The sequence below is a fragment of the Cyrtonyx montezumae genome, unplaced genomic scaffold (genome assembly GCF_038088225.1).
Source record: "Cyrtonyx montezumae isolate F1298 unplaced genomic scaffold, pur_monq_1.0 scaffold_10, whole genome shotgun sequence".
NCBI lineage: Eukaryota > Metazoa > Chordata > Aves > Galliformes > Odontophoridae > Cyrtonyx > Cyrtonyx montezumae.
In genome coordinates, this window is record NW_027071826.1 from 50,952,577 (window position 1) to 50,974,781 (window position 22,205).

Consider the following 22,205-nt stretch of genomic DNA (forward strand, 5'->3'; position numbering starts at 1 on the left):
CTCTCGTGGCCTAGATCAGCCAGAAACTGTTTTGAAAAGGTAATATGCAGTTGCATAAGCAAAGTCTGTGTTTACCACAGTTCTCACACAATAATTTGTATGCATGGGAATACTGATTGGGCAAGCTCATATTGGGTGTTTCCTAATTTTCTGAATGCTTGATATTTTTTAAACTCTGATGCGCGTCCACCTTTGCAATATTGAGTTGTGAAACCAGGGGCACCCCGTGGCAGACACAGCGCGACGGCACGCTGCCTCGTGCAGCCCAGCGATATTTGCTAACGATCGGTGAGGAAAGCGCTGCGCAACGCGTAGCAGAGGCGCGATGCCTATCAGCGACAGCCCGACGGTGCCGGCAGCGCGCGTGGCACCGCTCCGTGCCCTCGGGCAGTCGTCGGGCTCGCCGGTGTAACGCCCGGCGTTTGCTACGGCGAAAGCAGCGCGCCCACAGCAGAGGTGCCCCCTCCCTTCAGCACGAGCACGAGCATCCCCGCAGAGCACCGCGCGGCCACGGAGCAGCGGCGCACCCCCCAGCCCGCCCCGCCGCGGCCCTGGGTGTGGCTCCATCACGCCGCCAACCCCCGGCGTCCTCATCCCTCCGAGAGGCGGAGCCGGGAGCCAATCGGCGGGCGGGTGCCGTGTGCGCAACGACCAACGGGAGAGGCTCTTTTAGAACCGCTGTCCGGGTCGCTTGGAGCGGAGGGAGCGCGCGTTCTGGAGAGAGAGGGGTAGACAATCTCGGCGGGGGCCGCCGCCCGGAGCAGGTAGCGGCCGCCTCGGCTGCGGCGGGAGGTCGGGGCGGGCCCGCTGCTCCGCGCGGCCGGGGGCCGCTCCATCCGCCCGGGAGAGGCGGCGGCGCGGGCGTTTCCGGGAGAGCTGCTGCCCGCGTTGGGGGTGGGGAGGAGGGCAGAGCTGGAGAGGGGGTGTAGGGTACCGGGAGCCCGGCTGCCGGGTTCGATGCTTAAAAAGAGAACGGGGATGTGGGGGGAGGGGCTGGAGGAGGAAAGAAAGCAAAAAAGAAAAAAATCCCCGGGCGTCCGCGCTCCCGCGTGGGCGAGGCCGAAGGCCCCGCGCCGTGCGTTGACTCGCCCCACCTGCCGCTGCTCCTCGCGGGCAGCCCGTCCCTGCCTCCTGCTCTCCGGACCCCGTACCGCAGCGCTTCCTTTCTCGGAACCGTCGCGCTTGCGGCTGGGGAGCAGCCTGGCAGCAACGGGTCACGAGTTTCTCGCCCCGTCAGAAAGGTTGGGGGGGTGGGGGGGAGAGAACTGAAACGTTGTCTCAGTCAGCAGCCTCTGTTCCGCGGAAGCCGCGGTAGCATCAGTGCCTGCGTCAGTCTCTGGCTCTGAGAAGAGGTTTAGGGCCCTTGTGGAGAAGGGGTAGCGTGGGTCTTCTGGAGTGAAGCGTATAGTGCAGCCGTGTAGTGATTGGCAGCAAGCCTATAATTGAAGCCAGCTGAAATCCCATGGAAATAGAAGCCTTTAATTTAATTTAACCTACTTCCCACCTTTAGCATGGAAAGGTTTTGATATTTTAATAACGTTTAGTAGTAACTGAAACAGAATTGGATCATGCAGCCCTTTGGATGCCTTAGGGCAGCCATCTGTACCGTAGCAAGCATAGGTTGCCCCTGTCTCTTGCCCCTTGTGAGATGTCATTATAATAACTTGCAGATTACATATTAAAGTATTTCTAAGATCAGTACTTCTTACTTTTTCTGCCCCGTTTTTAAATTGCTAAAAATCAGCCCTTTCTCTACCCGGAAGCTTTTAAAACAGGCTATGCAAGGTTAACTGTGTGCTTCTGCAATAGGTAGAACAAGCAGTAAAAATAATATGCAATTCTAGGTGTGTAGCTATTCAGTCTGAGTGCTGGCTCTTAATTTTGTTACCTTATGCTGGATGGTAGGCAGGGCTAATCAACTTGTACTGCAGAGAGTAATTTTAACTGTAGGAGCAAAGTGTGTGATTGTTTTCCATTTTGTGTGTAGCGTAGGGGCGTGTGTTTGCCAAATACTTTTTTCTGTAGTTGGAAAAACACCCTGCTTATTCTTCTGCAGCACTCAGTGCTTGAAAATAATAATAAAAATAAGATAGCCGTGAAGCAGAATCCTAACTTGTCTGATAGTAACTGCTTTCTACCGTCTGGTACTGGGTGTTCCTCAGGTTTTGTTTTCAATGTCTGGGATAGCTGCTAGCCAAATGTGAGCACGGGGCATCAGTAACTGTTGGCTTTTTAGTGTATCTCCTGGTGATAACTTTGGAAGCTGGAGTAATACGTGTATTGAGATGGCTGCACTTGCAGATCTGGAAGTGAAGGAGGTGGAAATGTCTGTCTGTAGAACCTTATGGTCCTGAAGAGGATGAACTGACGCTCCTGCCCCGCTTCCTCATGATGGGAAAACAGTATTCCATGTCATGTTCCTGTTTTCAAGTTTGAACACTTATGGTTCTAGTTCTTTTGCACTGTAATTGCACGAAAGGGGTCTGTAATGAAGTAAAATGGCTAGGTATTTCTAGTAGCAGTTTAGAAAGTTCAAGCAAGTGCTAGGAAACAGGAGTCGTTGAAGACACTGCTGTATCACTGCAGTGAGTTTGAGTTTTTCTGGCTTTTCATGCTGGAATAATGTGTGTGATATTGTATTTCTTTTGTTTTGTGTAGCCAAAATATTCAGTGTTTGAAGATGGCCCATTCAGTTAAGTATACTTGTTTTTTTTCCTCTGTAGGAAGGAGAGCTACCACTGAGGAAGTTGAGAAGGGGAAGGAAAACCCAACATCTTATAGAAACTGTTAACGATTAAAGTTTGAACTTTGATAAGTTGGTACTCCATAGATGGAGGATGTACTTTCTGTGCTACCTGAATGGCTGAGAATGATTAGTAGCTTCATGCATAGCTGTACTGCTTCTTCTGGTTGCTAATTTTGAGTCTTGCAGCAATTTGACTGTAACACAGTCCTCCAGCTAGCCTTTATTTAGCCTCAATACTTTGGAAGTGTGGAATTTGAAAATGGTCCTAGCAAACGCTGTCTTTGAGTAGAGTAGGTTTTTTAGGTTTTTTTTCTTACAGCTCTGAATGTCTCCAACTCGGGTTCTTGTGAGGCTTTTATAAAAGTGTTCCTCCTTTCCTTTTCAAAGGTTTTCACAAACCTATTTCAATGTGTGACACCATTGGTATCCCTTATTGCTTTCGTCCTCTAGGTGTGGTAGATCTTGTTAAACTCCCATTTAAGTGTTATCTGTATGTACACACACCACATCACACCAGCCTTTACATTTCATTGTTTAACTTGACGTTTGTGAATTTGTAGGCATTCCTGTGCAATGAGCATAATGTATACATCCAGGTAAGAGGTGCATGAGTGTAAGTAGGATTTAAAAGTGAAGTGCTTTGTGATTAGGAGACATGAACAGAACATGTGATTAACTGGAGTAAAATCCTTAGTTCTTCTGAGAATGGGAGAGGCTTTGTGCATCCTGTTTAAGTGCTGTTCACTTTATTTGTCTTGATTGTGGGATAGGTAGGCAATCTGCTGTTAGTGTGCTTTAACTACATGTGTGTCTAAGGTATTTCTAAATATACAAAAACTGGAAAAAAGGCTTTTAATTTACTTGCAGTTTTGTTCTACTTTTATTGGAAAAGACAGAGTTAAACTTGGAAAACAAGTTAAACTGGAAAGCTCTTGAATTATATCATGTTAAAATGTTTTAATGCTTGACTGTGATTTTGCATGAAGAACTTTGACAAGTGACCTTTACTTCAAAGGCATTAGAAGTCAGGATCAGGGGCAATGTGATCATAGACGTTTGAGGATTTCCTTTCTGGAGTGTAGTTAGTTAGCATTCAGCATTTGCACATAAATGTTGAATAAAGCATTGCAGGTTTTTGTTGCTGGAAATCTCTCTTAATCTGAAGCTATTTCATCTGAGAGAAGGCAGAGCATCGCAGAAACTGATTGTTCAGGACTTAATTTAACTGTAATAAATGTCAGAATGCATAGAAATATTAAAAAATGTTCATTTCTGAAACTTCGTATTTATTGTGTAACATCTGTTGTAAAACTTGATTGAAACCCTCTTACTCCTTAATACGTTGTAATTTCAAGCAAAGAAGAAATAAGAGATGTTTTGTCCTTTTTTAGTGAAATATCCTGACTGCAAATGTTATGTTAAAACAAATCAATCATACACTTCAGTGGCTGCACTGGCAGTTCATATGGCTTATCTTGATCTACTGATGTTTTGAACAGAGTAATATAGAATGCAGTTTGGGGGCTGTTGTTTTTTTTTTCTCCTGTCTGATTTGTGTGATGAATGTAAATTCAGGTTTTAATTACGTAGACTTGTCTTACCTACTAAAACAGGTGAACTGATGGATCTGCTTATGTTACTGTTTAATTCCTTCCTTCCCTCTACTTTTGTTTTGTTTTCCCAAATGTTTTTTTCTTCACTTCCTTCCCAGTGAAATGACAGCATCAAATAACAACTCGAGCAGCAACAATAATACTGCTGCTGCTCAGATTTTTCCTAATGGATTCCTGGTCTGGATATCAAAATAATGTTTACAAAGGTTAAACTGGTGCCTTCAGCTTATCTTTTTGATGCCATATGTAAGAATTGAGCAGGCTTGCAGTTCCAAAATATTTTGTGGTAGTTAACTGTGAGGCTGTTACTCTGTCCATTAATGTTGCAGTAGGTCCCTGGGGCTGGTTTTACAAGCTTCTCACTGTCAGCTGAAGAGATGTGATTTATGGCAGTAAGAGCTGTGATTTGTGGAACTACCTTGATAAACAGGGAGACGTTATCTTGAAATGCTGTCATTTGCAAAAACACAACCAAGACATCTGTGTTGACTGACTGAGATAAGATGATCTGGAGCTGTGGTCCTTTTCCGGTGATTTTTGATTGTGTGTTGTTAGCTCTGCTATACCTGTTTGAAAGCTTTTTGGGGTTAAGTCTTGAGAATAGTTCTTCATGAAATGGAAATAGCATACTAACTATTCTTCCTCTGTTGCAATATGATGCTTTACTGGAGCAGTCTAATATTCTGGACTGATGGCCTTCTGTGCAACTTGGAGGATTGAAGAATTATAACAAAACACTTTGTTTTATTGTGCATTTGAAGGACGAACTCAAACAGTAAACAGTTCAGAAAAACATGAATTTCTAACTTAAATATAAAAGGATAGTACAAGCCTCTTACTCAGTTACATTAAACCAGTGCTTAGGAGAACTGCAGTTCCTTTTCAGTGATCTTACTGTAAAAGTATGTTTAGAGCAAAGCTTAGGGTTTCTCTAGTACTTCATGGAACAGAGTACTTACTATTAGGTCGCTTTTAAGTCAGCTGGTGTAGAATCCCTGAATAGAGTTGTAAGTGGTTACACACTTGCAGTGAAATCAAAACTAGCTTGGGAAGGTGTGTGAGCATGCACATAGGAAGTATCTGTATGACCACGTGCATCAAATACCTCTTATGATGAAGTTCTGCTAAGATCATCTTAAGTGTCCTGAACTGAGATGATCTCCCCTGCAGAAAGATGGAGGAATTCGAGGAGGTTAAAAAACCCATGTCTTCATGCACAGCCCTGACTTTCTAACTATCATATTTCTACGAGAGTGGTTTCAAACTCCAAATCAAATAGTCCAGCTTATAAACATAAGAGGAAACAGAGTCCTACTTCCAATTCTGCTAATAAATTATAGGATTGGGTGAATAATCATAAACTGAGTGAATAGAGTGTAGTTTTTTTATGGTCTTAAGGCAGTTAGTAGAAGTGCTTTGGCTTTTGGTGTAAATCTAGGCTTTTGTATCAAGATGCTGTAGAATGGTTAAACAGCTCATATGCAGTGTTATTCATTCTTCAGTTAAATCAGTTTAATAATGCTGCTTAACTTGAATATTTGTCATGTCAAAAACAGTATTTTGTTCTGTGTACAGACCAGGATAAAGTCATTGAACTTTCATCTCCCAGTAAGAATAGTGAGGAGAGGGAGAAGAATTTTTTTTAAAGCAAACCTAGTTTGTGGCCATACACCTGTACACTTGGTCATGTAAATTTTGACTTGACTATATTTGTTGCTCCAACTAGTATCTTGTTTCAGTAGATAAATGATTTGAAGCAGGCAGATATGTTTTCTGGTAGAAGGCTAGACTCTGAACATCTTCAAGGATGAAGAATTGAGCTAGTTTGGAGTGTCTCTAGCTCAGTGATTCTCCAGTATACTTAGTGAGTGTCAGCCATTTTTGCTGTACTTTGTGTACAGCTTTGGCAAAGTGAGAAATACTTACTATCAGGCATACCACCAGACAGAAGCCTGAGACCAGCTAGTTACTATTAAATTTTGAAGCTGTTTTGATAACTCTTGAAAATGTAGTGGCTATAATTAGCTTCCAGACCTGGCAATATGTTCGCCACCTTCTGGACATATGTTAAATTCTCTTGTCAGGTTTATCCTGCAGATGACTGGCTTCCAGGTAGTATAGAAAATGGCCTTGCAGAGAGTAGGTAAGAATGTTAGTGATAGCTGAAAACACTGATAAGCACGTCTTTTTCTGAGGAATCTCAACTCTTCACTGTGATGGTGAAGTTTGGAATAGATACGCTTTGAAGTGAACTTGCGCAGGAAATACTCTGTTCCGTTGTTACAATCTCTGCTCATCTTCTAAAACAGTTATCTTTCACAGATAAGGTTTCTCAATGGCTATAACCTTGGACTGTGAAGACAAACAAGCTCACCTTTGGTGATATGCTGGGTAGGTATTGTCCAAAGAGGAGAGATCACTAACCTTTGTGGTTGTTGAAAATGTGGACATAGCTACTGATAGCATTCACTGATTTACTTTTGTGGGAATGAGGCACCAGATGCAATGATATGTGATGTGACCCAAGCTTGTCTTCCTGGCATAATCTTGTCTAGGTGAGTTAAATATTACTTCCTTTGCTGCCTAAATCTATCTTGTTCTTAAGTTTTATTCTAGCTTGCTATAGTGTCCTCGAATATGGCAGTGGAAGCCCTACATGGCAGAGCTACATTTCAGTCATGATATTTTGATGCAAATGTGTGATTAGTTTTCAGAAACACTTGCCTTATTCAGGTTTGATGCCTAGTTTTTATTGCCTGAAGATAGATAAGATAGACAAAATATAGTCTGTTCTTGTGTTGGACTGCTGCTAAGAACTAGGTTCAAGCTTTCCGGGGAAGATGGGTTTGGCAGGCTCTAATTTGCAGAACTTTTGGTTTGTTGCTAATGCTTGAGAGGTTGGGTAATAGTTATTGTCTTGTTTCCTGTGACTGGATAATCTCAGTATGATTGAATTTGGAAGGAGTGTCTTGCTGACCTAATGTTTGGCAGTGATTAACTAGAAAACAGGCCATTTATCCTCAAATGAGGACATAAGTGCACACTCCTATTTGCTGGGTTTAGAATTTAAACATTCACTGGAACTGCAGCAAGCTTTCTTGGCAGATTTGAAGGCAAATCTTTAAGCATCTTGATCTGTGTTTGGACAAATCTGAGAACTGCCCTTGTTTTGAGTGTCATAGAGACCTCTGTTTGAAGCAGCGAGTTAAATATTGCACTAGTTGCTCTGAAGGCAAACAGAGCTGCCGTTGTTTGCTCCATAAAAGCTGTTGCTCAGTCTTGGACACAAGAATTATTTTACAAGATGGGGGATGTTGGCTAGGATCCAGGAGGTGGTATTTTTTGTTTGCTTTTTACTGAAGTGCTTAGGAGCGTTTGATACCTTAAAGGGCAGCATGCTTCAGATGAGCTGAATCCTCAGTCAGCTTTGGTTTAAGCCAGAGCCTATGAATTCCTTAAGTATGTTAACATTAGTTTCTCTGTAGCGTTTTTGGTGGAAGCTTCCTCTAATAGGGGTAGTTTATCTCTACGAGTCATTCAGTGATCGTGCCTGTACTACACCAAGAGCATTGTTTGAAGAAGGTGTGGTTAAGAAGTCACTGAATAAGTGGTGAAAATGTGCACTGCTGGTTAATAAAGTATAACTGCTTTCATTCTTGCAACTCAATTGTAATATGAAAGATTGCTGCCATTTCAGTCTCACACTGAATTTGCTTCTGCTATACTGTCTTGCAAGGTAGGTATCCTTTTTCAACTAACTCCAGCTTGTTCTGTGTTAAAAGCAGCGATCAATTTCTTCTGGGAACTACATTTATTTCTTAAACTGTTGAAACTTAGTTATGATGTAGTTCTTCAGTAGTTCAGAGGTTAGCTTTAAGCAAAGGTTATAGACTACTGAGCAGAGAAGAACTTTAAAAGGCAACATGGCTAATAGAAGGGACTTAATCTCATAGGTGAGTTCAAAGGTAGCTGTTGCCAGTAATGCCATGTTAACTGGCATGTTGAGATGAGTTCTCAGAAAAGGTGGGGAAAGATTGAGAGTGGGAACATTCTTTCCCATTCCTGCGGTTGAATTGACTCTTTTTGATAGGTTTTGCCAACCTGATCTGTGTTAGTCTTTCTCCCAGTCATCTCCAGATTCCGTGCGTGGTTTTTATCCTGGAGTCAAATGCCGTGCTTCTGGGCAATCCATTCAGAAACCCAACGTTAACTGCTGGAATTTAACAGCATCATATCCTTATTAAATGATCAGCAGTTTTCTTTTTTCTAGCTTGAAACTGCTAGAAGAATGCAAGTAGGAAAAGACAGTGTAGATAATTGCCATGAATAAAATCTACCAAAAGTTGCTGGAGAGTAGGATGAGGGAAGATAGTGTTGAGTTGGCTCAAAGCAAATAGTCCAGTCAGGAATCCTTAGAAACAAACAAGTACTGCTGTGCGTGCTGGTATTCCTGCCTCTGAAGTGTGAGTACTTGAATGTGTTTGTGTGTTTCTTTGTAGCAAACATTTCATGGTTCTTAACCATAGCTGTACATCTGTTGTAGAGGTTTGGTGTTGTGTAAGAAGTTTCAGGAGAGTGATAGTAACAGACAGAAATTAGTTATAACTAACACTTAGGTCAGAAGATTATTGTCAGATGTAACTGAGGCAGGGAAGTTTCTGATCTGTTCTGGCTTCTAATTTCCTTTAAATCGTGTCTTTTTTTTTTTTTTAAGTTCTGTTTAATCTAAAAGATGTTGGACTGTGGTCTGTGTATCGGGTGTTTTAGTGAAGGTCCTGCGTTTACTGCAAGATTGTCTCTGCCTATGTGAACAAGTTTAGAAACTTGAGTTTATAGCATTATCTGAACAGTACTATAAGCTTTTATTTGTGTAAGGATGAGTGAAATAATGGTATTTAAATATTGCTATGGAGGCTTAAGGGGTAAAAGATATGAATAAGCAGTGAGAATTCCTAACAACTGCTGCAGAAAGGAATCCTGGTAACAAAGTTGGTACAGTAAAGGGTGCATGAGGGATCTGAGAGGAAACAGAGGCCTTATCCTGTATGGAGGATCGAGCATGGAGTGAATGGAATTGAATAATGTGTTCAGACATCTTGGAAATCAAGAGTTAGGAGAAGATGTGTGTTAAGTCATAAATCTTTGCGATTCTGGAGCCACAGTGAAGACAGTAGGGCTATGGCTTGCATTAGGCAGGACAACATGGCTTGTAAGTTGTCTTGTCTTGCTTTCTGTGCCTTTATAGTGGGTGTTAAGTCTCTTTAAGTATGTGGCAAATGTGAAAGGTGGATGTGGGGGAGAGCCTATTTACAGTAAGCTGATCTCATCAGCCTTCACAGAACAAGTTTGGATGATGTCCTATGGCCGTGACAAATAGCAGTGCTTCATCTGTCCTAAACTTGCTACTGTACCCCACAGTCAGTTTATTAGGTGCTTCCATGATGATTGTGGGAGCCCTTCTTTTCAACAAAGGCAGTCAAACTGAGTCTTGGTGCAGTGGATGACAAAACACGTTAGAATCCCTGAAATTGGAGCTTGTGTGGGTAATAACTCATTTCTGGCAACTAACTACTTAAAGCTTGTTCAGAGGCTTTGTCGTGAGACAAGAATATAAAAAGCACAGCACTGTACCTGGTGTGTAGGTAAGCATTACAAGAATGTGTTAATTTCTATGGCAGATATGCAAGTTATGCCTGCAGTAGTTCATTATATACAGCATTTTGTCAATATTCTGCCTGCAATACTCTGCTATTTAGAAACAACACAAGAAACCGAACCAGGAGTCAAGCACTTCAGAATTTGCATTCTCATGTTCTTGAGAGATAGGTGAAGAAAGGCTTTTGTTACATTGGAGTATTCAGTGTTGCAACTCTTAGTAGTTTCAGAAACACTCATTGTGTAGGATGTTTTTTTTAACACTGTGGTCAGACTGCATAAAACACTTCTGGTAGTGTTTCTGAGTGTAATGGTTCATGTAGTCTCCTGTAGCAGATCTGCAAATAACTAGACTTCTGCTATGTCTAAATATGCTAAATAAATGGACTTGCTGCTTGTAACAGTCCAATGAGATTAATACACTGTGTTGGATATATAGCCATGTGCTGTAGTCTTTTTCAGTTAAAAGTAAGCTGTTTTTATGATTTTTTTTTAAGATAATGGTATATGGATGACTTGAAGTTGGCCTGCAGCACAGGTTGAGGTCTTCAAGGTCATGGTCCAGAGATGATGCTAAAAAAGCATTGTATTTATCGTTAGGAAGTCTTCTCGTTTATAATATCTAGAATTAGGAAGAAATCATCATATGGTTGATCGGGAGAGAAGAAAGTAGTGATTGCTGTGGATTAAATTCTTAACTGCAGCAACACTTGAGTGCTGCGCTAAATTTGAGTACTGTTGTCTTGATCTTAATTTTCTTAGAAGGCCTATTTGTGACAGGCTGTAACTTTTAGTTAAGAGAGTTCTCATACAACCTGTCATGAGGGGAGGAGAGCCAAACAATTTCCACTAATGAAGAGGTTGCAAATTTGTGTCATCTGTGGAAATATGTCTTTGTATAATGAATAGAAAAAACAGCATATCTCATACTAAGCAACTGACTTCACCTCCTGTGTGGCCAGGCATCCATTCTTTGAAGTAAGCCTGACAATGACAGCCAGTGTTGCTGACAGACAAAATACCAGGTCCAGCAACTGGGAGATGCTGGTTCTCCCTGTCTGTTGTCAGTGTATTTTAAGTATCTGCTTGTGATTGTATTTTAATGGTGTGACCTTTAGTTTACATGAAACAGCCACTCTGTCATGAAGGGCCATGCACATAGAGATGAACTAAAATACTGAGGTGTTTTCTTAAATGGTGTGAGTGTCCCTTGAAGAAACTGTGATCGGGGTGGTTTTATGCTAAATCTGTAATAACTGTAGTGACCCTGTGGGGCTATATGGAATGTGGTGGGGAGGAAGGAACAACTTGTTAAGTACTGATTACTAGAGCAAATATTTGGTCTTATTTTTTTTTTTCCAGGTATGAGGTTGAATTTGCTTCTATATAGTTTGTGCTTTCTGCAAATATGGACTTCTAGAAGTCCCTTAATATATTTTTCTTCTTTAACTTCTTTTAAGGTCATAATGGTTTCCATACCTGAATATTATGAAGGAAAGAATGTCCTCCTGACTGGAGCTACAGGCTTCATGGGAAAAGTGCTTCTGGAAAAGCTGCTCAGGTCTTGTCCTAAAGTAAAAGCAGTGTATGTATTGGTAAGACCCAAAGCAGGGCAGACAGCAGAGGCACGAATAGAAGAAATAACCAGCTGTAAGGTATGTATCACTTTCTCACTATGTGCATGTGTCCTTCTGAATCTCTCTCCCATTTTACTGTGAAAACAACTTTGGTTTGCCTAAAGCAAAGTATTAAGGTTAATTTTAATTCTAACAAACTTGAATGCTAAGACCTTACAGTGATGATTCTGTAGTCCTTTTTCAAGTTGTTCTCTAGTAAAGCCAATAATGGAAAATGATCTTGTATTTAAATTAAGATGAGGATGTTCAGCAGTATTGGGGAGTCAGATGTCCGAGTTAAAACAATTAAGAGAATGTATAGTCATGTGCAAGAGGTAGTGTAGCTGGGGAGTAGTAGGATTAGATTGAGACCTTTCTTCAGATGGTCTCAAGTCATTTTTCTCCTTCTGCCTTCTTTTATGTAAGATGGGGTTTAATGCTTGCTTTTTTTTCAGTGTGCTATTGGATCTACCAGTAAGTAAAGAGATGTAGTCTCAACAGGTTGTTTAAATTGTGTTTTTTTGTAGACAAAACAGATGTCTATAAATATCTAAGGAGTGGGAGGCAAAGGGAGGCCAGACTCTTCTCAGAAGTGTGTGGCAATAGAATGAGGGGAAATGGACACAAACTAATGCCATAGCAAGCAAGTTCTGCACAAATGTGAGCTTCTTCACAGTGCAGTGACAGAGCACTGGCACAGCTGCACAGAGAGGTGGTGGAGTCTCCTTCTCTGGAGATGTTCAAGACCCACCTGGGTGCCTACCTGTGCAACCTGGCCTAGGGAGCTGCTTTGGTAGTGGGGTTGACTAGATGATCTCTAGAGGTCCCTTCCAACCCCCACAGTTCTGTGATTGTGTGTTTTGACTCTGTGAAATGTGGAGCTAGTGCAGCAATGTCTGGTTCAATGGAAGAGGTTGTGAGCACAGTCTTTAAATGCTACCTTTACTTTCACTTTGAAAGTGTAATCTTTTGCTTGGGAAATAGATCCAAGACTTTTACTGCAGGATGTATCTTATATTCTCCCTATAGCAAAAGGGAGAATATACAGTGGCCCATGTACCCCCAAGAAGGGCCTGTTCTGATTAAAAAAAAATAATAACAAATCTCAGGTGCATTTGGTTCTATTCCCATAGTACCTTTTTGTTCAGGAAAGCTTGCGTGCTGATTATCTGCATATTAAACTGTGTGGTTAGAATCCAGTTAACCATGAGGAGAGTATAGGATGAACACAGGTGTAGGTGAGAGATGCTATTTTTTGTTGTTGTTTTTGCTTCGTAGGTAGTTGACCACCAATTTGATATGACTTACTCAGATACTCTAACATAATCAGGAGACTTTAACCCTGTCGTTTTCTGTCTTGATTACCAAGAGAAGCAGGTGTTTTTTGTTTTCTTAGTCTGGAAGTTCCCCAAAGCTGGCATAGGTCCAGGAATGTTTTTCTTAAATGTTGGATTGTCTTTTATAAGCTTGATGAAAGCTTTCTAAACCTAAAAAATAAAATATCTTGTGCAGGTCTGTGGTCTTTCCCTCTGCTGAAAGAACAGAGAGCAGTACTAAGGCTGCTGCATAAAAGGGCTTTAAGTTCTGGTGTCTTGTAGAGATTTCTTTTTGACACTCTGAGATATCTGAAATCATACCTGATTTCAACGATAGAGACGATTATTAGAAAGTTTTTATAATGCACATTGAAGTCTTACTGCTTTCTGTGTAAAACATGCAGTACTTCTGGTCTTGCTGCTTGGGATCAACTGTGTATTAAGTCAACACTGAGTGTTCCTGGTAAGTTGTACGTTGCTTGTTGTAAGACTGCCAAATTGCAACTTACTCGTCTTGAGAAATAAGGAGGTATATGTAGGCAAAAATGTGCTTTTTTTCATTATAAAATCTATCTACATTGGCTATCAGCTTGAATTTTTACTTCTGTTTGTTGTTTTTTTTTTTTGACAGCTCTTCGACAGGTTGAGAGAGGAACAGCCAGACTTCAAAGAAAAAATAGTAGTTATTGCAAGTGAACTTACACAGCCTGAATTGGACCTTAGTAACCCAGTCAAGGAAAAACTTATAGAATGCATTAATATTATATTTCATTGTGCTGCTACAGTCAGATTCAATGAAACGCTAAGGTGAGTTCAGAATTCTGTGTAGTCTAGTTTGATAAGCTGATAGTAGTTGGAGGAATGGGTCTTTGCACAGTCTTGCAAATGTAGTAGCCTGACAGAGAAGCTGAACCTGTAACTTGTTTTTGCATGTCTGGTCAATTTAATGTATCTGCTTCAGGTACTAATATTTTCCCTAGAACTTGTATTTAGCTATTGTGCTTTTCTTTCCTTTTCATAAAAGGATTGGAGGTACAGTATTTTAACCTGCTTTGTCAGAGATTAGAATTACACTGCTCAACATGGATTTCACATTGTGTTAAAGTTCTAGGCAGAAAGACATTGACTGTTAGTGCATAAAAATGTAACAGATAATTTCCTTTTTTTACTCTACTGTAGGCTCCCTTATTTAACTAGAAGCCTTTGCCTAATTTTCATAGCCCTTTTTGAATGGAAGCTGTTGAGAAGAAGCTTGGATATGTTGCCTTTCTGAGTCTTGCTAACATCCTCTCGTGTTGGTCTTATCTCTAGGATAGCTGCAGAGGATGTAAATAAGCTGTAGCTCTATAGTATGTGCTGTGTTCACTACTCACACTAGAGCTTGTGTGTAAGAGGGAATGCAAACAGTTGCAGTACTTCTTTCCTTGAGGAACAAAAGAGCAGATTAAATGCTGCTCAGCCTTCAGAAAGTCATTCAGTAAAAAGAATAGAAGTTTGAAGTGGTGGGAATAGGTAGAATTAGAAATCAGTTGAAAGCTGTAAATGGAATGATTTTCATCTTGTAGAGAAAGGAGTTCTATTTTGTTAAGGAAGGAAAACATTGGAGACTCACAAAAGCAAGAAAAGACTTGCTTTTTAAGCAGGAATGATGATGATCTTGTGATAAACAGCTCAAATTTTTATACAGAGAATGAAAAGCAACTCAGAGATGAAGATTTGATTTGTTAAAAATGTTGATGCCTCTGAAAATGCTGTACTGTATATTGAAAGAGTATAAGGTAGCTCATCTTTATCACTGTCCTGTGGCCTTGAAATTTTAGGGAGCTGCCAACCTGTCAGGGGCTAAAAGGAGTTTGCAGCAATTTGAAAGTCTAGTGAAATGGGTTCTTGATGCAGTTAGGCCTCTGGGAGTTTCCACTTATGGAGAGCCCAGAGCATTGTTTAGCACAACAGAAGACAGACATTTATTAGGAGGGATTTGAGGCCAGAGTGCCTAGCAGATGTGCTAGAATGTTTGTTTTCTAACTTGGCCTTCATCAGGTACTTATTAACAGGAGTACCACTTTTCTAGTGGTACTAGATCTTCCTAGATCGCTTACTGCTGAGAAGTTCACTGCTTTTCTTTTCAAGGAAACTAACTTGCTGTGACTGCACTTCCAGCTTGAAAATTTAGTTGGCGGAATTATGTTTACAGAGGAATATAGTAGTTGCTCTTTAGTCATTGTGTAACAAATTAATTGGGCAAAAACTGACATAGTGTATTTTCTTCTAGCGGACTCAAAAATCCTTAGCTCAGGGTCAGTGGTAGGAATAGAGCCAAGAAAGCAAAATGCTCTAGGCTTATTTTGGATTTTTTCCTAATTTGCCTGTAAATTTCATTGTCTTACAATGATGCATACAGCTCTCATCATGAACTCTTTAATTGAGACTCCTTAAAGAGGAAGTGAAAACTAAGAGCAACACTATTTAAAATAACTTAGTGGGAGGTAATACTTTTGAATTGTTTATTGCTTTAGAACAGTTCCTTGGCTGCTGCCCCCTAACATTTCAGTGATATGTGTTAAAGCAGCCTTAAACTGAGCCTTGTTCCTGCCCCATCCCAGAGTAAAAATTTTGTTAATTACACTGCTGAAAACATTTTGGCCAAGCTTTGTTGATTAGTGCACTGTACATAAGAATGCTAGCACCTGCTGCTAAAAAAAGATGTTGTTAAAATTGACAGCCATTTCATTTGGTAGCTAGGCGTTCTGTTTCATCTTTTTTCCTTTGCATCTTCTGAAAAAAATTACAGCATTAGGGTTTAGCTTGAGGAAATCAGAAGCGTGCTGACTTTGTCTGTCTTACCGCTAAGAACTGGGTAGAACCTAGGTCAAGTATCCTGAACACTGAGAGAAGTTTCTAGATAGATTGTATCATGTTGTTATGAGCAGAAGGTTACGATACTGTACGTGGCTTTCTCTTTAAGGGGTAAAGGAGTAAGTCAGGGATATTACAAGTACTGTATATACCCATCAGTAGGTATTTAGGAAAGAATTAGTGGGTTGACTAGATATTTCTTCTTGCTTTTTCTTTGGTGTGTCTTGCTTTTTACTAATTACTTTTCTTTTTAATCAACAGAGATGCCGTTCAGTTAAATGTGCTTTCCACAAAACAGCTCCTCTCTTTGGCACAGCAGATGACAAATCTGGAAGTATTCATGCATGTTTCTACTGCGTATGCATATTGCAATCGAAAACATATTGAGGAAATTGTTTATCCACCTCCTGTTGATCCCAAGAAATTGATGGATTCTCTTGAGTATGTTATGCTTTATTAATCTTAATTCAGGATTTTTTAATTGCTTGCTTTCTAGTAGTGGAGTATCAAGCAATAGGTAAGGAACAGAAGCAAAGAAACAAATTTATGCTGTTCTGGTAGTCTGATGTGTGACTGACACTACCTTTTCTGTAAAGGAAACAGGCTGATGTTTCATGGTCCCTTTAAGCTGAGCTAGGTGTGGAGTAGTACTGAATCTTTTAAGGAAATCTTTTCATTAAAAAAAATGTATTGCATTATGTGGAATTGAGGCTGGAATGTCACTGTCTAAGAGATAAATAATGTATTTATTGTCTAAGCCTTCAGAGTAAGTGGGGTAAGTGGAACTTCCTGTGGGCTGTTACTGGAAGGATGTTTTTGCACTCTTGTCTATTAGCCCAGGAGCTTGTGGAGTTGTGTGGCTAGCCTGTTGGGCATCCCTCTGTCCCAGCTTGCTTTGGGGATGTATGATCACTTAACACAACACTGGAGGTAGTGGTGGGACTCGTGATTGTTTCAGCTTGTTGGCTTCTTTATGCTGGGAAGCTGACTGCCTCTGTTCCGAAGAGATTTTTGCAGAAGCATGTAGTAGTTGCTTTTTAGTACAGTAGCACATAGTTCATAATAAAGGAATGAACTGGCCAAAAACTTAATTAGTGTATGCTTCTTGCAGTGGACTCCAAAACATGCAGCCTTTCTCTCTTTTTTTTCATGGAGTGCCTTTTATTAAAAAAAAAAAAAGAAACAGAACATCATGATATTTTCTATAGTAACTAACAGGGATGTTTTATAAAAAGCTTTCATATTGAACTTTGCTTATAAGTATACTTTGCTTCTGCAGTATACTGTGTAAAGCATTTGCAGAAATGTTTTGGAAGTAGCCAAGTGTTCTGCTTTGGGAAAAAAAAATTGTTTTTAATATTTACTCTGAAATGCTTAAGTTTTATTGTTTAACATAAAGCAAAATGAGCATGAAATGAGTATTAGCAGTCTTATGTAAGCTAGTAGTAACATCAGTAAACCATCCTAACTATGCTGCTTCTGAAGGATCTCAAGGTAGAAACTTTAATTAAAGTCTTTGTTTCAGAACAGTTCTACAAATATGCAGTTGTCATTAAAAATGAGTAAAAGATAGGCTTTATTAAAATTGATGTTTTTCTTTCATCTTTTGAGAATTGACCTTTAGTTTAAATAAGCAAAAAAAAAAAAAAAATTCCTGGCTCTTTTATTGTCATTAATGGTGTTTGGGAAGCTATATATAAATGTATATATTGTTTGGAAGCTGAGCCCTGTGTTGTTTGTCAGTGGATCCTGATAAACAAATGTTTATGGAAGTGTTTTATGACACAAGTTTAATGTAGGAGTATGTGACCTGTAAAATTCAATGGATGCTGGCTTTAAGTTCTGATACTTGAGATGGGATTTCAAGTATGCAGCTTTAGTGTTACCTAATGGAGATATTGCAGACATGGGAAATACGGAACCGAGTAGTTAATTATTGCCTACGTTTCTTTGCAGAATTTCTTATTTACGTGTGCTTATGCAGTTTCCTGGGGAATACTTACTCTTTGTTTTCTTCAAACGATGACCCTGGAAAAAGATGTGGTTCTAATTTTATTTTCAGAAGTATTTATCTATCTAGTTTTTTCTTTTTTCCCCCCTCACTTTCTCCAGTGAAGCAGTGTGTGCTAATTTACACTTGCTTTTATTTTGTTTCTTTAGGTGGATGGATGACAGCCTAGTGAATGATATTACACCTAAACTTATAGGTGACAGGCCTAACACTTACACATACACAAAAGCCTTAGCTGAATATGTAGTACAGCAAGAAGGTGCAAGATTAAACACTGCAATTATACGGCCATCTATTGTTGGTGCTAGCTGGAAGGAGCCTTTTCCTGTAAGTTACTGAGTTTTCATCTGTCTGGCTTGTAAACTGTAGTACATACTGACAGCTTGTGTGTGTAGTGAACTTTGTAGAGGAAAACAAAGTTCACTGCTTTAAAGACTTTAAAACGGGGGTCGATTGCTTCTTGTTACCAACTGTGATACAAAAGACATTAAATACAGTACCTGTATGTGAGAAGTATAGTGGAATAAATTACCTCTAAATGTGGAACTGTACTTAAGTCACAATGGGAGATACAGTTTCACGTTGAAAAGAAGTCTTTTTTGGCTGTTTACCTTCTTAATGGTGCTTAAATGTGTCAATAGCTGTGATGTGTTACTAAGGAAACTGGGGTCTGTGGAACATAAGACAAGTGGAGTCAAAACACCTAACCAAGCTTTGTAAGGGCTTGGAATGACATAGATTGAATGTGCTCTATGCTATGTATTGATGCACAGTATTAATGCTATTTATTTCCTTGTGTATGGGAGACTGTGCTGAACTGAAGTTATTCTAGTACAAAGTATTTAAGAACTTCATATTTGTGGTGTCAATTATATGTATTCTTAACTATGTGTGTCTCAGACCGAGTATATGATGTCTAAATATTGGTTTTAAAGTTAGTGGAAAAAGTTTTCTACTTGAAAAATGAAAAACACAAACAAGAAAACCCTCACAATAATTTTGCAGTTTCACTGTCAACTGCTAGACTGAGCTGGTGGGAGTTGGCCTGAATATTTAAACACTGTAAGAGTTTAAAAAAAAAACTTTGAACATAAATGTACTGTGCATTTTATTAACTGTAAAAAGTAAGGGAACTAGTAATTCACTTAAAAGGACTGGTGAAACTACAGAGATCTGTTGTCTGTATTATAGGATGTCTTATCACCACATTTTTACTATGGGTGAGCTTCTTCTAAGTGTATGGAAACTAACATCTATCTTGAGTTAACTTGTCAAATGTTCATGTAAAACTGTTGACTTTGCTATGCTAACTAAAACCTTTTTCTCCCTACTGTTCACGATAGGGTTGGATTGATAACTTCAATGGACCTAGTGGTCTCTTCATTGCTGTAAGTAGTGACTTTAATATTAAATTCAGTAATAATATGAAATATTTTTAAGTCATTCTTCCATTTGGAAGATGACAAAGCTTCATGTGTTTTACTGGCGCATCTTCTGTCTTTTTTTTTTTTGTTATTTTGTTCTTTAAGGCAGGAAAAGGAATTCTTCGAACAATGAGAGCTTCCAACGGTGCAGTAGCAGATCTTGTTCCAGTAGATGTTGTTGTCAACATGACACTGGCTGCAGCTTGGTATTCTGGAGTTAATAGGTACAGCAAGTGACAAGAGAGATTGCAAGTGTTCTGAAGTGGTGTTACTGTACATTTTGATACTTAATCGGTGTTCTACCTTTTTCACAGGATAAAGTCATTTTAGATTTTAACAGCATTAGTACACCAGTGTGTAACTTATGGTGATGTCTAACATTTCATAATGAAGGGGAAGGTGACACCTATGATGCTACTGTATAAGCTATACTTAATTAATTCTTCCTGAGCCTTGTTGTGGCTGTTGTAATTTACAGTAATTAGGAAAAGTCTTCTGTGGCGGGGAAAAAATTATGTACACACACAGATTTTATGTATGTATATATGTGTGTGTGTATATGTTGGGTAAAGATGGATTTAAGTACTGGAAGAGTATAGGAAGCAAAGAACCTACTATGAGGCTGAGAATTTGTTTTATATAACTTATGTTGTTGAGAGCAAGGTTAGCTTTGGGTATGATTTTTGGTGGTATGGTGTTTATTTTTCTTCACTCCTGTCTCCCTTTTTAAAACCTCATTTGTTTTCTGTATGGAACTGTTGAATCATGGCCTGAACCATGGATTGATCACCTGAGGTGAGCACTGAGTCAGCCATAGGAGCACAGGTGAAGGCAGTTCACCTGTGTGAGCAGAAGGGGTGGAGTCTGGCTCCACCTCTCCCAGACCCTATTTAAGGGCTGACCACCACTGAGGAGGGATCTCTTGTTGGAGATCCCTCATCTGTGGAATTCTAGGCAAGCATTGACCTTCAGTGACAGGTGAGCCCTTCCTAATTTACTGGTTGTCTTTATACTGTCTGGATAAGCTATACAAAAATATACTGTCCACCTTCTTTATTTTGTGTGGGTACTTTTCTTTCAGGGTATTCACCCTGTATCTTCTCACTTACTCATTGGTTTGTTTTTTTTCCTTCCAGACCAAGGAATATCATGGTATATAACTGTACAACAGGTGGCACCAACCCTTTCCACTGGAGTGAAGTTGGTATGCCGTGTTTCTTTTTTGTAAGATTTAACAGAAAAGTAAGGTCAAGTGGGGATAAAAAGTCTATAATCAGTCGGTCATATTGCATTTTTGTTTTTGGAACTAGTATAACAGCCATACCTCTCAATTTTGCAGTGCATTGTGTTCTTTCATTCTTGTAGCATCATTGTGACTTTATTTTCTATGGTTTATTTTTATTTTTAATTCTGTTATTTAAAGAAGGGGAGAACTCAGGTTGTTTATGTGCTTGCTTGATGCTGCCACAGTGTTATCTGTGCTGTGGAGTGTGGGCAATATTCAGAAGAGCACTGCTGAGAGGAGAGGTAGTGATGTTGGATTTAATGCCAACCTCACTGTAAATATGTAGGTAAATAGTTCAAAATAAGAATTATTTTGTAGAGCTGCGTAATTGAGAGGTAAGGTAATAGTTTTGTCCTTGGAGCTTCTTGTTTCTAGCTTCAGATATTTTTTTTAGTGGCTATTTAAGGTATCTGATAGCTACATGAAGCTACTTATGCAGAGGGAAAAGGCATCTTTAAGAAAGCATGGGTACCTATTTTTAACTCTTAGATATTCTGACTAAAATGTAACCCATGTACTCAGAACTCTGTAGTGGCTCTTATAACAAATACCATGCCAGCCAGTTTACTTTGCTAAATGTTTATTAGTTCTACAGCTTTTAGAAATAAATTCCTAAGGTTAGTTTTATTTTTTTCTCTTTCTCTTAAATACTTAAATCTTTATTTCTCTTGACTACTTTCTTCATGCTTTTTACTCACTTTTGCCCATTTTATTTATCTATATTTATAAACCTTATTGCTTCAGCTGAACTTGGAAAATTGTTGACTTCAATTCATATCTTAATTTTAATGGAGTATTACTATGAGCAACAGCGTAAAATTACAGGATAAGATTACAAAGATCAAGTAAATTTCAAGATAACATTTTAAGATGTGCGTGTCTGCCATGTGCAGAATTTTCAGGTGTGAAATTTCTGTTTCTTAAAATCCAATCCTAACAGTGTTTCATACAAATGATTGGATATAGTAAACTTGTAAAAAGTGTAATTTGGAAAGCACTCGAGATGTTTGCCAAGTCCTCAGTCTATTTTTTGAAAGTATTTTTATACAAGAGTCTAGAATGGCCTTCTTTATGAATGCAGAGGAGTATTTATATAGCTTTATAAATGCTATATAATGAAATGAACTGTGAATTCCTGAAATTGATTATTCTGTAGGGAAGAGGAACAGAAAGAGATGAGCTACGGTAAAATACTACTGAGGATAAAGGCACGAAAGACCTTTTGATGTAACATGAACCAGTTTTAACAGTATCTTAGGTTAAAAGCTTAACTGTTTTAGTTTTTGTGATTGTAGAAGAGCTAGGGAGGTTATTTGAATAGCTTACTAAAGTAGATATTGTACACTGTAATATTCTTTGAAAACCATTAAATTTTACATGGTTATTATCAAAGCTGTTACGCAACTTTTCTTTCTCAGAATACCATGTAATTTCTACTTTCAAGAGGAATCCTCTCGAACAGGCCTTCAGACGGCCCAATGTAAATCTAACTTCCAATCACCTTTTATATCATTACTGGATTGCTGTAAGCCATAAGGCCCCAGCATTCCTGTATGATATCTACCTCAGGATTACTGGAAGAAGCCCAAGGTAATGATGACTAGCTCTGTCTTGTCTGTTCCTCTGGCTTTTAAACAAAGCTATGCTTGCCGTATAATGATGTATATTCATTTTTTTCTTCCC

At 39.4% G+C, this 22,205-nt stretch overlaps 1 protein-coding gene across 3 annotated transcripts in view; it reads left to right on the plus strand.

The window, feature by feature from the left end:
• Positions 1–645: 645 nt before the first annotated feature.
• The window catches only part of FAR1 (fatty acyl-CoA reductase 1), a 31,081-nt gene continuing 9,521 nt past the window's right edge, over positions 646–22,205 (plus strand). Inside the window, exons 1-9 of one of the 3 annotated variants that reach the window (XM_065755338.1) lie at positions 646–764; positions 11,475–11,669; positions 13,578–13,753; positions 16,064–16,243; positions 17,963–18,140; positions 19,157–19,201; positions 19,343–19,461; positions 20,374–20,441; positions 21,941–22,112. In XM_065755338.1, coding sequence (XP_065611410.1) covers positions 11,481–11,669; positions 13,578–13,753; positions 16,064–16,243; positions 17,963–18,140; positions 19,157–19,201; positions 19,343–19,461; positions 20,374–20,441; positions 21,941–22,112 — 1,127 coding nt within the window. In that variant the 5' untranslated portion in view covers positions 646–764; positions 11,475–11,480. Of the gene's footprint in view, positions 765–1,014; positions 1,242–6,333; positions 6,751–11,474; positions 11,670–13,577; positions 13,754–16,063; positions 16,244–17,962; positions 18,141–19,156; positions 19,202–19,342; positions 19,462–20,373; positions 20,442–21,940; positions 22,113–22,205 lie in introns of those variants that run through there. The other 2 variants (XM_065755337.1, XM_065755336.1) reach the window with 2 other exon arrangements.